At 40.7% G+C, this 17,603-nt stretch overlaps 1 protein-coding gene across 1 annotated transcript in view; it reads right to left on the bottom strand.

Annotated features, from left to right (window-relative positions):
- Nucleotides 1-17,603, bottom strand: part of RADIL (Rap associating with DIL domain) — a gene marked incomplete at its 5' end in the record, with an annotated part of 141,764 nt that overhangs the window by 28,321 nt on the left and 95,840 nt on the right. The window contains 4 exons of the mRNA XM_053696945.1: nt 2,413-2,585; nt 14,946-15,090; nt 15,306-15,478; nt 15,564-15,792. Coding sequence (XP_053552920.1) covers nt 2,413-2,585; nt 14,946-15,090; nt 15,306-15,478; nt 15,564-15,792 — 720 coding nt within the window. The remainder of the gene's footprint in view (nt 1-2,412; nt 2,586-14,945; nt 15,091-15,305; nt 15,479-15,563; nt 15,793-17,603) is intronic.

Raw genomic sequence — 17,603 nt, 5'->3', positions numbered from 1 at the left:
ATAACCTTATACATACCCCAGGCACTCCTGTATTCCCTTACAGTATGTGTCATTACAGCCTCTACTGGATGTCTGTTACATGCACCAAACACCCTATCAGTATAACCTTATACATACCCCAGGCACTCCTGTATTCCCTTACAGTATGTGTCATTACCGCCTCTACTGGATGTCTGTTACATGCACCAAACACCCTATCAGTATAACCTTATACATACCCCAGGCACTCCTGTATTCCCTTACAGTATGTGTCATTACCGCCTCTACTGGATGTCTGTTACATGCACCAAACACCCTATCAGTATAACCTTATACATACCCCAGGCACTCCTGTATTCCCTTACAGTATGTGTCATTACCGCCTCTACTGGATGTCTGTTACATGCACCAAACACCCTATCAGTATAACCTTATACATACCCCAGGTACTCCTGTATTCCCTTACAGTATGTGTCATTACCGTCTCTACTGGATGTCTGTTACATGCACCAAACACCCTATCAGTATAACCTTATACATACCCCAGGCACTCCTGTATTCCCTTACAGTATGTGTCATTACCGCCTCTACTGGATGTCTGTTACATGCACCAAACACCCTATCAGTATAACCTTATACATACCCCAGGCACTCCTGTATTCCCTTACAGTATGTGTCATTACCGTCTCTACTGGATGTCTGTTACATGCACCAAACACCCTATCAGTATAACCTTATACATACCCCAGGCACTCCTGTATTCCCTTACAGTATGTGTCATTACCGCCTCTACTGGATGTCTGTTACATGCACCAAGCACCCTATCAGTATAACCTTATACATACCCCAGGCACTCCTGTATTCCCTTACAGTATGTGTCATTACCACCTCTACTGGATGTCTGTTACATGCACCAAACACCCTATCAGTATAACCTTATACATACCCCAGGCACTCCTGTATTCCCTTACAGTATGTGTCATTACTGCCTCTACTGGATGTCTGTTACATGCACCAAACACCCTATCAGTATAACCTTATACATACCCCAGGCACTCCTGTATTCCCTTACAGTATGTGTCATTACTGCCCCTACTGGATGTCTGTTACATGCACCAAACACCCTATCAGTATAACCTTATACATACCCCAGGCACTCCTGTATTCTCTTACAGTATGTGTCATTACCGTCTCTACTGGATGTCTGTTACATGCACCAAACACCCTATCAGTATAACCTTATACATACCCCAGGCACTCCTGTATTCCCTTACAGTATGTGTCATTACCACCTCTACTAGATGTCTGTTACATGCACCAAACACCCTATCAGTATAACCTTATACATACCCCAGGCACTTCTGTATTCCCTTACAGTATGTGTCATTACCACCTCTACTAGATGTCTGTTACATGCACCAAACACCCTATCAGTATAACCTTATACATACCCCAGGCACTCCTGTATTCCCTTACAGTATGTGTCATTACCGCCTCTATTGGATGTCTGCTACATGCACCAAACACCATATCAGTATAACCTTATACATACCCCAGGCACTCCTGTATTCCCTTACAGTATGTGTCATTACCGCCTCTACTGGATGTCTGTTACATGCACCAAACACCCTATCAGTATAACCTTATACATACCCCAGGCACTCCTGTATTCCCTTACAGTATGTGTCATTACCGCCTCTATTGGATGTCTGTTACATGCACCAAACACCCTATCAGTATAACCTTATACATACCCCAGGCACTCCTGTATTCCCTTACAGTACATGTCATTACCGCCTCTACTGGATGTCTGTTACATGCACCAAACACCCTATCAGTATAACCTTATACATACCCCAGGCACTCCTGTATTCCCTTACAGTATGTGTCATTACCGCCTCTACTGGATGTCTGTTACATGCACCAAACACCGTATCAGTATAACCTTATACATACCCCAGGTACTCCTGTATTCCCTTACAGTATGTGTCATTACCGCCTCTACTGGATGTCTATCCATGAATTATTATTTTTTTATTATAAGTAAGCACTTCTGCACATTACACCTAAACCTGTTGCCCTCTAATATGAGCGCATGACCTCTTATTCTGTGCTGTTCTTTAGGTGACAAATGCTTCATTGACAGCTTTATTATATTCCATATTACAACAGAAGGTTTTATCATATCCCCTCTCTCCCTCCCTTACTCTAAGCTACATATAGTGACATCCAGTGAGGGTACAATACGTCATCTTGCTCACAGCATGTACAGTCAGCGGCTTAAGATCAGGCTCTAATCATTTGTGTTATCACTAAACTGAAATACGCACAGCAGCTAACATTTGTGATCACAGTTTGCCAATGGGTCAGTTCTTGGCTTCTGTGACGAGCACTATAATTACATCTAATAATTAGCACACACTCAGTCTGTACCTGCAGCTCCCCGGGCTCAGAGGGCGATCTGCGCAGGCCCCACAGGAAATGGCGGATGTAAAGCAGATGTCTGTATATATTTTCATGCATGGAATTTCCCTCCAACTTAACTTTAAACCCCTCACTGGGCAGGATGATGGGTGGGTGGTTATCAAATGTCTCCATAATGTTCTCTGGGGACAAAGTGAATCACAGCAACAGCAAAATTAGAGCTGGTTGTGACAGTGGAACATCACATTAACTAAATCAAGTCACTCATTTAGCTGAAATATGGTCCGTGGTGCTGAGGGCGGAAGCAAAAATATAACCCGATATGTAGACAAACCCTGGAATTAATGTATATCTGTTAATACTTCATTACCGAAGAAGAGATTTATGGTCACTTGTTGAAGAAATTTGCAGGATGTATTAATACCATAGAACAGGAGATCTAAGAGGTTACAATTCAGATGACTAATTTTGTGTTGGCTGTAAAATCCATAGAGGCTCAGCCCTGCTGATCAGTGAGTCCCCTGGAATAATGGTCATGTGACAATGCCTCCCCTTGCTGACCCACAACTACACTTTCTGATTCTATATAAAAGTATAACTGCTTCTCATCTGCACCCAGAAAACAAAATGTATGCTTACCTGATAAATTTCTTTCTTTCCAGACATGGAGAGTCCACAACGTCATTCCAATTACTAGTGGGAACCAATACCCAAGCTAGAGGACACGGAATGAAAAGGGAGGGAGAACAAGACAGGCAGACCTAAACAGAAGGCACCACCGCTTGAAGAACCTTTCTCCCAATAGAGGCCTCAGCCGAGGCCAACGTATCAAATTTGTAGAATTTTTAAAAAGTATGCAAAGAGGACCATGTTGCCGCCTTGCAAATCTGTTTCATAGAAGCTTAATTTTTGAAAGCCCAAGAAGAGGAAAAGAAAACAAACCTAGTGGAAGGAGCCGTAATTCTCTCAGGAGGCTGGTGTCCAACAGTCTCATAAGCAAAACGAATCATACTTCTCAACCAGAGGGAAAGAGAAGTAGAGGTGGCCTTCTGACCCTTCCCCTTTTCTAAAAAACAAACAAAAAGGGCAGAAGACTGACGAAAATCCTTAGTAGCCTGTAGGTAAATCTTTAGAGCATGCACAACATCCAAATTATGCAAAAGACGTTCTTTATGAAAATAAGGATTAGAACAAAAAGGAACAACAATTTCCTGATTAATAACCACCTTAGGGAGAAACCTCAATTTAGTACGAAGGACAGCCTTATCCGCATTAAAAATAAGGTAAGGGGAATCACACTGAAGCGCAGAGAGTTCAGAAACTCTGCGAGCAGAAGAAATAGCAATAAGGAACAAAACTTTCCAAGATAACAACTTAATATCTACAGAATGCATTGGCTCAAACGGAGCCTGCTGCAAAACTTTATGCACAAGGTTCAAGCTCCAAGGAGGAGCAAAGGGTTTAAACACAGGCCTGATTCTGACCAAGGCCTGACAAACAGATTGAACATCTGGCACATCTGCCAGGCGTTTGTGTAAAAGAATAGACAGTGCAGAAATCTAACCCTTCAGAGAACCGACTGACAAACCCTTCTCCAAACCTTCCTGGAGAAAAGACAATATTCTAGGAATTCTGACCCTGCTCCAAGAGAAGCCTTTTGATTCACACCAATATAGTTATTTACGCCATACCTTATGGTAAATCGTACGGGTAACCGGTTTGCGAGCTAGAAGCATGGTATCAATGACTGACCCAGAAAATCCACGTTTAGCCAAAACTAAGCGTTTAATCTCCAAGCAGTCAGCTTCAGAGTAACTAGATTTGGATGGAGGAAAGGACCCTGAGTTAGAAGGTCCTTCCTCAGAGGTAACCTCCAAGGAGGAAGAGATGACATATTCACTAGGTCTGCAAACCAGATCCTGCGAGGCCATGCAGGAGCTATTAGAATTACAGATGCTCTCGGGAACTCAGTCTCATCACGCTAGACACTGGGGAGGAGCCTGCTGCGTGCGTGAGGATGGCAGCAGAAGTGTGAAGCTCCTGAAATCTACCCTGTCGGAATGAGAGGCTAATACAATCAGCCAAACTTCTCAGGAGTATATTGAGAAAAACCTCCAGACACTTAAAAATAAAGGCAAAGGACGCCACCGAAGTAATAGCATAATATGGGAAAAGCTACAATGTAAATAAAATAGCTGTTAAATTGTAACCAGTTTTCCCCTGAAGAAAGATACATACCTGAGAAAGGACCCGCAGAACATAACAGCGGAGTGTGTTGGGCTTGGGATCGGAGCTTGGTGTGCCCAGGTGAGACAAGAGACCGGAAGCCACGGCAGTGAACAGACTGGTCAGAGGTATCGGCTGGGAGGTGGAGGCGAGCGAGAGAGCAGCCAAGAAGTGAAGTGGTCACTGACGAGGGGAGCCGTGTTGCCAAGAGGTGGAGGAAGAGGCGGACGAACGCTGAACGGGCAGAAAGGGGAAGGTCCCTTAACACATGAGGAGGCCCGGAGGAGGTGAGAGCTCCCGGGAGAAAAACGGCTGCGATATCACAGCACCTTAACCACTAAGAAGAGGCATATACCGGGTAAGGAGAAGCAGGTTAATAAAACCGCGGAACGAGCCAACCCTGAAAGAGGAAGCCTGGAGCACCCAGGCGAGGTAAGAGACCGGAGTTCCCGACAGCGGACAGTTAGTACAAAGACTCTGACTGGGAGGTGGAGGAGAGTGGGAGTACAGCCAGAGAGAGAGGTAGTCGCAGCCGAAGAGAGAGCTGCCGATGAGGGGCGGAGGTAAAGGCTGACGAGCGACGAACAGGCAGAGGAAGAAAGGTCTGCGGCACCGCCGGAGGCTCTGAGACAATACGAGCTCTCAGGAGCTAAACTAGGAGCCGGACAGGGGAGGCGAGAGCGAGAAGCAGAGCTGCGGGAGAACGACACAGGGGCAAGGAAAGCCGCATTAACAGGCAAGAGACTGAAAAAAGCAGCCGGACTAGGAAAAGTGAAAGGAGGGGAGCCCAAAACAATCAGAGGCCTGACAGATATTGGTGGCAAGATTGAGAATACAAGGGATATAGGGCAAGTAACCCCACAGCAGAATAGCCCTAAAGATACATAAGAGAGAAAGTTGAAAGTAAAAGGGGAAAGGAAGAAAAACAAAGGGAAAAAGAGACCAAGGGGGAGAGGAAAAAAAAGTAAAAGAAAAAAGGGAAAAAAAACCCAAAACAAAACAAAAAGGCAAGGAGAAGGAACAAAGCAGTAAAGTAGAGAAGAAATGGCAACCAAAAAATCTACTAAAATAGATAAAGCAAATAAAAATAATAAATCCCCAAGTGTAAAGGATAACCCTTTTTTCCACAATCTGAGTCTAGAACAGCATATAAGCCCTAAAAATATTGAGAAAACAGCAAAAGAAAATTTAACAAACATAGATACACAATTATCAACAGAGGAAATCAGGAAATTAGCAACAAAGGAAGATATTACCTCTATAAAAGACTGTATCATGGCAGAACTCTTCGAAATTAAAAGAGAAATAAATGAAATGGGACAGAGGGTTAATACCCTAGAAACCCATCAGGAGGAAATAGAACAAGAAATGGCACAAGTAAACGAAGTCATACAGGCACAAGCACAGCAAATAATTGAGCTGCAAGATAAAATAACGGATTTGGAAGACAGGTCCAGGAGGGGGAATCTCTAAGGATAAAAGGCATATCAGAAGAAGTCAAACCTGAGGACCTAAAAGCCTATGTTCAAAAGATCCTGGTCAGTTTGATACCGGACTCTCAGGAAGAGGCTATAAAAATAGAAAGAATACATAGACTGCCAAACCAAGCAATTCCGGGAAGAACTAGAGATGTTATATTAAACCTACAAGATTACACATTAAAAGAACAAATATTAAGAAGAGCTAAAAGAGAACATACATTGAAATACCAGCAATCAGAAATACAAATATTTGCAGACCTAAGTATGGCTACAATGAAAAAAAGGAGAGATATTAGATTTCTGACTAGAAGTCTTCAAGAGAAAGGGCTAAGGTATAAGTGGACGTATCCTTTTGGGTTAATAATCTTCCATAATGGTAATACCTTATTCTATAAAAGAAAGGAGGATATACATCAGATAAAAACCAAGCTACAATTGGATATTGAAATACCCACAGATTTTGAGAGAGAAGAATTCGCCGAGATGAGTCAAAGAACATTAGCAAAAGGGAATATTCAAAAACGTAGCTGGGAAGAAGTTAAGAGGAAGAAAAAAAATGGACAGTTAAACTAATCTATTAAAAAGGAGGAGAAGAAGAAAGAATGAGGAAGAATAAAGGAAGAAAAAAATAAATAAAAAAAAATAAAAAATAAGGACTCATGATAAAGGAATTTGAGAGACATGCTCCTGAGAAAGTTAAAGGGACAATGATTAAAAATGCATAGGATTTTTTTTTTTAATTTTTTTTTCGTGGCACAATTTAGCCTTCAGGGCTATGCACTAGAGGATCTGCCCTTAAACTATACCTAAGAATTTTTTATTTTTTTTTGAGTGGCACTAATTAGCCTTAAGGGCTATACACTAGAGGGTCCGCCCTTATACTACACTTAAGGATATTTTTTTTTTTTTTTTTTTCCTCACTAGACTAGTCCCTGTTTAGGGTCTTAAAGCACACCAAACAAGGTAAGGAATATTTACCTCAGATATATATATATATATATATATATACACATATCTTTTTATTTTATTTTTTTCACTCCCCCACTCCCCACACCCCACACAAGCATTCACCCCAGATTTTTCTATCAAAAATTATTTTATCTTTTCACACAATCAACTAGTGTGTAAATCACACCTGAGTGGAGTTTTTTTTTTTTTTTTTTTTTTTTCTCACACAATTAACAAGTGTGTAAGCCACATTAGAGTGGAATTTTTTTTTAATTTTTTTTTTTTTCCTACAGACGTTGTCCTGCTTTTTTTCCAGGAAATTCCGACAGGGGGGAAGTTCTACCCCATAGTCCAATTTTATATGTTTTTTTGTTTTATGTATGTAAATAGAAAATTTAAAGTTATGTGTTATAAGATTCACTTAGGGAGAGGTTCTATTAGCCACATAGAGACAAAAGGAAGCAAAGTAATATTTAAAGAGACTCTTATGGGGAGCCGAGAAAAGTAATGAAAGATATACAGATTATAACATTAAACGCCAAAGGGCTTAAGACTCCCCAGAAGAGATCTATGGCTTTGAGGGAGATGGAGAAACTAAAAGGTGATGTTTTATTATTCCAGGAGACCCATTTTAGTAGAGACAGGGAACCGAAATTTATAAATGATAAGTATAATGTTTGTTATATGGATTCGTACAGGGGCAGGAGGAATGGGGTTTGTATTGCACTCCATAAAAATCTGAATTTTCAATTGAAAGAGAAGGTAAAAGATAAGGAAGGGAGATATTTGGGAATCAAGGGGTATATTCAAGGTGAACTAATGACAATTTTTAATATATATGGCTCAAATACAAAACAGAATAGTTTTTTTAAAAAACTGATTAATATAGTATTGGATTTTCAAGAAGGAATTTTGTTATTTGGAGGAGATTTTAATATTACGCTAGATCCATACCTGGATAACTCTAAGAAAAAGTCCAGTATTCCCAAATATATTACAAAGCAAGTAAATAATAGTTTAGAACAGATAGCTATTTATGATGTATGGAGGCTGTTATACCCGACCCAGAGAGATTATACATTCTTTTCGAATCCACACCTCTCTTATTCTAGACTGGACTATCTTTGTACAAATTTAAAAGGGCTAATACGTATACAGGAAGCCCAGATTTTACCAAGGACTTGGTCGGACCATGCCCCGGTAAGTCTAAAAATAAATTGGGGACAGCAGGAAGAAAAACAGTATAATTGGAGATTGGATGATGCTACGATTAAGAAACAGGAAGATAGGGAAAATATAGCTGGAAAAATAGAAGAATTCTTTCGTCTTAACGACGTAGAAGAAATAGAGGCAATAACGCTCTGGGATGCACATAAATGCGTTTTAAGGGGAGAGCTAATTAATCTAAGGAGTATACAGAAAAAGGTTAGGGAGAAAAATTTTTAGGGAGACAATGGGAAAAATCCAGGTCTCAGAGAAAAGACATAAGCAAGCCCCAGAAAATAGGAAAATATTAGAAGACCTAGAGAGGGAAAGGAGGAATATCCGGGAGTATTGGTCAAGTATTAATAAGAGAAAAGCTTTATGGCTGAAACGTAAATTTTACACGGAACGAGATAAAAATGGGAGACTCCTAGCGAGAGCTATAAAGAAAAAACAAATAAATAATAGTATTTATAAATTGATAAAGGAGGATAAAAGCTACTGTAAGAATCCACAGGAAATGGCCCAACAATTTAATAAATTTTATAAAAATTTATATAACTTAGAGATCTATCCCAGAGAGGAATCATCCTGGTCTAAGTACTTTAGGGAGGTTATTATAACCCAGGTTATGGAGCAAGAAAATCAAAAGCTAGATAAACCAATCCAAATACAGGAAATCCAAGATGCTATTGAGAGCTTACAAATAGGCAAAGCTCCAGGCCCAGATGGGTATACGGCTCAATATTACAAAAATTACAAAGACATCTTGGCACCCTATTTGATGGAGGTGTATGATTCAATAGATAAGGGGACATTTTTTCTAAAGAAATGCAGGAAGCAAGAATTATAGTGATCCCCAAACCAGAGAGAAATAAAGAGGAAGTGAAAAATTATAGACCAATTTCACTTTTAAACATTGATTTAAAAATATATGCTAAAATTATAGCCAATAGATTAAAGGCAATATTAGAACGAATCATACACCTAGATCAAGTAGGATTTGTCCAGAATAGGGAAGCAAGGGACAATATAATAAAAAACATACACCTTTTAGAATATGTCCAAAAAGAAAAGATTGCATCATCATTTATCTTGGTCGATGCCGAAAAAGCTTTCAACCGAATTAATTGGTCATTTTTAGAAAGCACCCTTAAGAGATTCAATTTTAGCCCAGTAAGCATTAAAAGAATAATGGCGTTATATACAGAGCCAACAGCTAGGATTATGGTAAATGGAGAACTATCAAATACATTTAGCATACATAATGGAACAAGACAAGGGTGCCCCTTATCGCCAACCTTATTCATTTTATCTATAGAAATATTGGCAGCTCGCATTAGGCAAAATGAGAAAATCAGAGGTATCAAAATCAGAGAGAGCGAATACAAAGTCTCATTGTTCGCGGATGACATCCTCCTGTCCATGTCGGATCCAGCCAAGTCCATCAAAGAATTACTGGAAGAATTTAAGGTATTTGGAATAATGTCACATTTTTTGGTTAATGTAAATAAATCTGAAATAATGAACATTAAGATGCAAGAAATAACGTTGACAACCCACTCATTCAACTAGGTTGAAGCACTAAAATATCTAGGGGTTTATCTGACAAAAAACGTAGGAAAATTATTAGCGCTTAATTATGCATATCTTAAGAATACTATAACAAATGACCTTCTATCTTGGTACCCTAAAAGGATTTCATGGTTGGGGAGAATAAATATCATACAAATGAATGTCCTACCTAGATTTTTGTACGTATTACAAGCATTGCCCATTCCCATAGTACTTAATTATATAGAAGATCTACAAAAAATAATAAATAATTATGTGTGGGAAAAAATACACCCTAGAATAAGTAAAGAGACAATGTATAGGAAAAGAAAAGAGGGTGGGATGGGATTACCAAACCTAGCCAAATACAGACTTGCTACATTTTTACAAAGAGTTATAGAATGGCATACAAAAAAGGAAGTGAAAATATGGGTAAAGATGGAGGGAGAACTAATAGGAAGAAAAAGAATAAGCAATCAATGTTGGGAAAATCCAAAAGACAGATCCTCCGAGATAGAGAATTATAGCATCACTAAGGAAACAGTTAAGATCTGGGATAAGATAAATAGGAAAAAAAGGCAACATTTCATCTATCCCTTCCCCCCTTATAGACTTAGTGGAGAACAAAAAGTTTTTGGAGGGATGCTTCAAAGGGGATAAGGAGGATAATAACTATAGAATAATAAATTTAACAGATAACGGGAAGTTACGGCCCCAGGATGAATTACAGGAGAAGGGACTTTCTTACAGCTATTTTAAATAATCTAAACCCTAAATGGGATAAACCAAGAGCATATTTATATCAAATTATGCTCAATAGCGCAAAGAACCTAATACTTATTAAATGGAAAACGTCAATAGTGCCCACAAGGGAAGAATGGATCAACAAAGTTAATGATAATCTAATGAATGAAGAATATTTTTATATGAAAAATAATAGGCAAGATATATCTTTAGAAGCTAAGATAATTTGGGAAAAGATAGTAAGGGATTCTCCATCTCCCCAAAGCAACATAAGCGGATAAAGGGCTATAGAAATAGGGAAAAGTAATAACTGATAGAACCAAGTAACCATGTGAAGAATAACGCAGTGTTTCTTATGGTGTTAGTAGTGTCTTGTAACACCAGTAATGTTTTGTTTCGTGTATATGTATTTTGTTAATAAAAAAAAAAAATAAAATAAAAAAAAAAAGAATTACAGATGCTCTCTGCTGCTTGATACGAGCAGTGACTCGTTGAAGGAGAGCAAACGGAGGAAACAGGTATGCTAGACCAAAATCCCAAGGAACTGCCAGAGCATCTATCAGGGCGGCATGAGGATCTCTTGACCTTGAACCGTACCTTGGAAGCTTGGCGTTCTGACGAGACGCCATCAGATCCAACTCCGGAACCCCCCACCTGAGGGTTATCTTTGAGAACACCTCCAGATGGAGAGCCCACTCCCCAGGATGAAAAGCCTGTCTGCTTAAAAAATCCGCCTCCCAATTGTCCACTCCTGGAATGTGGATGGCAGATAGAAGACAATCGTGAGCTTCCGCCCACTGTATAATACGGGTCACCTCCTTCATGGCCAAGCAACTCAGAGTTTCTTCCTGGTGGTTAATGTAAGCCACTGAGGTGATGTTGTCTGACTGGACTCTGATAAACCGGGCTAAAGACAACTGAGGCCAAGCTATCAAGGCATTGAACATTGCTCTCAACTCTAAGATGTTTATGGGAACAAAGGACTCCTCCCGAGTCCACAGGCCCTGAAGCTTTTAACGATCCCCTGACTGCTCCCCAGCCTAACAGGCTGGCATCCGTGGTCACAATCACCCAGGAGGGTCTCCGGAAGCATGTGCCCTGAGACAGATGATTCTGAGAAATCCACCACGAGAGAGAGTCTCTTGTTAGAGGATTCAAATCTATCCTCTGAGATAGATCTGAATGGTCCACATTCCATTGACTGAGCATGCATAGTTGCAGAGATGAAATCCAGAAAAAGGAAGAATGTCCATAAAGGCAACCATCAGACCAATTACCTCCATGCATTGAGACACTGATGGACGAACAGTAGACTGGAGAGAGAGGCATGAAGTGAGAAGTTTGGATTTTCTGACATCCGTCAGAAAAATTTTCATAGATAGGGAATCTATGATGGTCCCTAAAAAAACACACCCTTGTAGCTGGAGCAAGTGAACTCTTCTCCAAATTCACTTTCCATCCATGGGAACGTAGAAAAGGCAACAATATCTCTGTATTAGAGTATGCTAGTTGAAAAGATGACGCCTGAACCAAGATGTCGTCCAGGTAAGGCGCCACCACAATTCGCTGAGATCTGACGATTGCCAAGAGAGCCCCCAGAACCTTTGTGAAAATTCTGGGAGCTGTGGCAAGGCCAAATGGAAGAGCAACAAATTGAAAGTGCTTGTCTAGAAAAGCAAATCTTAGGAACTGGTGATGATCCCTGTGAATGGGAACATGAAGACACGCGTCCTTCAGGTCTATGGCCGTCATGAACGGACCCTCTTGTAATAAAGGAAGAATGGAACAAATTGTTTCCATTTTGAAGGACCATACCCTGAGAAATTTGTTGAGACATTTTAGATCTAAAATGGGTCAAAAAGTTCCCTCTTTTTTGGGAACCACAAACAGATTTGAATAGAATCCTAGACCCTGTTCCCTTACCGGAACTGGAACAATCACTCCCAGGGAGGAAAGGTCCTGAACGCAGCTTAAAGGTAAGGTAAAGTTGAGCACACTACTTAACGCTATCTTTCATAGATTTAAAAATTAGCATAACTTTCATTCATCAATATAATTACATTTCTCATAATTACGTATTTTTTTACCTTACAAGTATCGTTCTGACACCAATCTTTCGTCCGCCCGACATTTTTGAAACTTTTGACAGTTGCGAGCGATATTACAGTCCTATCAGCTTTTTCTCCTTCAGGGGTTTAGCCCATCCATTCCTACGTCACTCGATAACTGAGCGCATGCGTCTGACTACACTCAACCTACTTCCACCCGTGCTCGTTCGTGAGTCGCGCATGCTCTGTGCTTGCTATGTTGCTATTGCGCTGTTTTGATTCAGAATAACAATTTTAAAAAAGGCGTTCCGCTAACTGTAATTATCCTTCTGCCTGCGATCGACGGGACTCTGAGGCTAAATGAATAAGTTGTAACAATGCAAACTTTGTATCAGGCAGTGGGGTGGCGCATGCGCAGACGAAATCGACTCTGTGAACGCGCATTGACATAAGGAGAGTGGTGAGACCGCTCGCTGAAATTAGAGATAGAAACACGGAAGTGGCATGGGGGAGGAGTATTCAATAAAACGGTAGGAAATATAAACATACGATTGCAACTAAAATAAATAATAAAAAAATAAATAAACATAGCGACTACGTTCAGGTTAAATATTACAATGATTATATGCTTTCAATGCTACTAAACTTTACCTTACCTTTAAGAAGGCCTTTCTTTTTACCTGGTCTGCAGATAATTTTTAGAAGAGGAATCTGCAACTGGGAGGACAAGTCTTGAATCCTATTTTGTAACCCTGAGATACTATGTCCACAGCCCAAGGGTCTGGGACATTGTGTATCCAAGCTTGACGAAAAAAGGAAAGTCTGCCCCCCACTTGATCCAATAGCGGACCGGGGTGGACCCTTCATGCTGATTTAGCATCAAATGAAGGCTTCTTTGACTGCTTCCCCTTATTCCAAGGTTGATTGGATCTCCATAAGGACTTGGACTGCTCCGGCTTGGAGGAGGAAGACTTTTTACTTTTGAAGTTACGAAAGTAACAAAAATTAGAATTTTGTTGCCCCTTAGGTCTATTCTTCTTGTCTTGTGGTAGAAAAGACCCCTTTCCACCTGTAATTTCAGAAATTATCTCCGCCAGACGAGGACCAAAAAGGTAACAACAGGAGCTCGGACTTTGAGGTAACATCAGCTGACCAAGATTTTAGCCACAGAGCCCTGCGAGCTAGAACAGTTAAGCCAGACATCTTGGCTCCCAGTCTAATGACTTGCATGTTGGCAGCAGAGATAAAGGAATTGGCCAGCTTGAAAGCCTTGATCCTATCTTGGATCTCATCTAACGAAGTCTCTGTACTCCCCAGTGAGACTGAGGTGGCATACTGTAATCACTAGTAGCTGAAAAAGATGAATGAAGAGCTCTAACACGGCTTCCACAGCTGCCACAGAGAACTGTGACAGCGCTCCACTCAGCGTACAAATGAAAGAGCGGGCTGTCACGTGAGCGGCAGCACAAGAAATTGTGCAACAACTAAAAGTGCATGATCAAAATTTTCAGCAGAGTAAATTAGTTAAGATCATACAAACAGCACATAATAATTAATAAAGGCTTAAAACGCTCAAACACTGTGCCCTTAGCGTTTAAATAAAGAATAAAGGAACCCTTCAGCCAAAGGAAACACTCCATCACAATTAAAGGAGGAATTAACCCCTTAATCTCTCTACACATACTGATAGTGCCTGTACACTGCCCCAATAAATTCTTGACAAAGGATTGAATAAGTCCCAATTTTATAATAATGCAGAAAAAACTCCTGAAAGTGCAAGTCTCCAATACCTAGAAGACAAAAGCACTAACCTGCATATCCAGCTGTTGGGCAGGAAGACAACTTACAAAGTGTGAAAGGACACATACTCCTATCAGAGACCTGTAGAAAAAGAAAGAACCAAAGAGTAACCAACTCTGGCTTTCTATAACAGGGGTAGCAACAATGTTAGAAGGTGGTGAAGTTGTCTTTGCCTTGCTTCTAATTGCTAAAAGCCACCACTACTCTTACTCAAGAGATTGACGTGGACACAGCTCAACCCCAATCCTTGCTTGCAGGGAAACATACTCATAAAAGGAATAAATATTTCTTCAGACACCAATCTTCACGTCCTCCATTAACAGAGGCAACGAGAATGACTGGGGGTTATGGGTAAGAGAAGTGATACTTATCAGCTCTGTTAGGGTGCTCTTTGCCTCCTCCTGCTGGCCAGGAGAGAATATCCCACTAGTAATTGGAATGAAGTTGTGGACTCTCCGTGTCTTAGGAAAGAAAGCCCCTTTATCTTGTGCGGCTCACACTATTATCACCTTACTGCTTGTGTATTTGTACCACTCACCACAAGCGACAGGACTCTCCTCATGCCCTGGCATCCAGAGTGGTATGGTGCAGGGCTCCGATGTGTTTAAACTGTGATTCAGAACATAGAGCAGCTGTGAGTGGCTGAGAGAAGGAAACTCCGCTCTTATATACCCCCAGGACATCTGTGTAGAGAGAACAAACCATGTGCAACTATGGAATAGTTATCATATAGTTAACATATAGATTCTATTAGATCTAATCAGCAGCTGAGCACCGAGCTAATGTAGATATGCCAGGTCTCCATGGTACAATATAGCCACTGTCCAATGCCTAGAGGCAAGCCTTCATATAACTGATACAGCCAAAAAACAAAGGAATCATAAGCTATGACACTTACCTGGGTCAGCTGAGAACTAGGAGTGGCCAGTAACTCAGTCACACTCAAAAGCTTGCTGAAGAATTGCTTAGCCGTTGCTCCATAACCAAAGTCCTGGCACCAGCTTAGGAGGAGTTTCAAGTTGGCTCTTATCTTAACCCCTCTGGTGCAAGAGAAGAAGCCCGGGCTTGTGCCTAGGAGAGGATATGAGAAAGTAGGGCAGGCTTTAGATGACACATTATCTAGGTGTATAGGCAGCACCAGGAGATGGCAGCTTACCTCTCTCCATAAGCTGGTTAAACAGCAGCGTGTTTGAGAAGAAGAACAGATAGGAAAACATCTGGGCTCCCATGTCCTGGTGAACCTCAAACTGCTGCAGGAGATCCAGTGTTGTCTGATAAATGCCGATCACCTGCTGGACATCTTCTGGGAGCAGAGGAGAGAAGCTTTGAAGGTCCCGAGGAGCAATACCCCCCTCTAGCAGCGCAGGCAACATCATATACAGGCACTGGAAAGGGGAGCAACAGAAATTCAAAATGTCAGAGGAAAGAATCAGACAAGACAGGAAATCATATGTGACACACATACAAACTGAAATCATACATGACACACACAAACTGAAATCATACATGACACACACAAACTGAAATCATACGCGACACACACATACAAACTGAAATCATATGCGACACACACACACAAACTGAAATCATACGCGACACACACACACAAACTGAAATCATACGCGACACACACACACAAACTGAAATCATACGCCACACACACGTACAAACTGAAATCATACGCCACACACACATACAAACTGAAATCATATGCGACACACACACACACACAAACTGAAATCATATGCGACACACACTAACTGAAATCATACGCGACACACACATACAAACTGAAATCATATGCCACACAGACATACAAACTGAAATCATATGCGACACACACACACACACAAACTGAAATCATACATGACACACACAAACTGAAATCATACGCGACACACACATACAAACTGAAATCATATGCGACAAACACACACAAACTGAAATCATACATGACACACACAAACTGAAATCATACGCGACACACACACACACATACAAACTGAAATCATATGCGACACACACACACACAAACTGAAATCATACGCGACACACACACACAAACTGAAATCATATGCGACACACACACACACAAACTGAAATCATACGCGACACACACACACAAACTGAAATCATACGCGACACACACACACAAACTGAAATCATACGCCACACACACATACAAACTGAAATCATACGCCACACACACATACAAACTGAAATCATACGCCACACACACTAACTGAAATCATACGCGACACACACACACAAACTGAAATCATACGCCACACACACAAATTGAAATCATACGCGACACACACACACAAACTGAAATCATACACGACACACACACACAAACTGAAATCATACGCCACACACACATACAAACTGAAATCATATGCGACACACACATACAAACTGAAATCATATGCGACACACACATACAAACTGAAATCATATGCGACACACACATACAAACTGAAATCATACGCCACACAGACATACAAACTGAAATCATATGCGACACACACATACAAACTGAAATCATACGCCACACACACATACAAACTGAAATCATACGCCACACACACACACAAACTGAAATCATACGCCACACACACTCAAAAAATGAAATCATACGCCACACACACATACAAACTGAAATCATACGCGACACACACGTACAAACTGAAATTATACGCGACACATACGTACAAACTGAAATCATACGCGACACATACGTACAAACTGAAATTATACGCGACACATACGTACAAACTGAAATCATACGCGACACACACATACAAACTGAAATTATACGCGACACATACGTACAAACTGAAATCATACGCGACACACACATAGAAACTGAAATCATACGCGACACATACGTACAAACTGAAATCATACGCGACACACACATACAAACTGAAATTATACGCGACACATACGTACAAACTGAAATCATACGCGACACACACATAGAAACTGAAATCATACGCGACACATACGTACAAACTGAAATCATACGCGACACATACATACAAACCGAAATCATACGCGACACATACGTACAAACTGAAATTATATGTGACTCTCAGCATGGTTACTAGATCTGGCACTCACCTAAGCATGGTTACTAGATCTGACACTCACCTCAGCATGGTTAATAGATCTGACACTCACCTAAGCATGG

The sequence above is a fragment of the Bombina bombina genome, unplaced genomic scaffold (assembly GCF_027579735.1).
Source record: "Bombina bombina isolate aBomBom1 unplaced genomic scaffold, aBomBom1.pri scaffold_475, whole genome shotgun sequence".
NCBI lineage: Eukaryota > Metazoa > Chordata > Amphibia > Anura > Bombinatoridae > Bombina > Bombina bombina.
The sequence above is the reverse complement of the archived record's forward strand: the minus strand, read 5'-3'. Positions and strand labels throughout refer to the sequence as shown.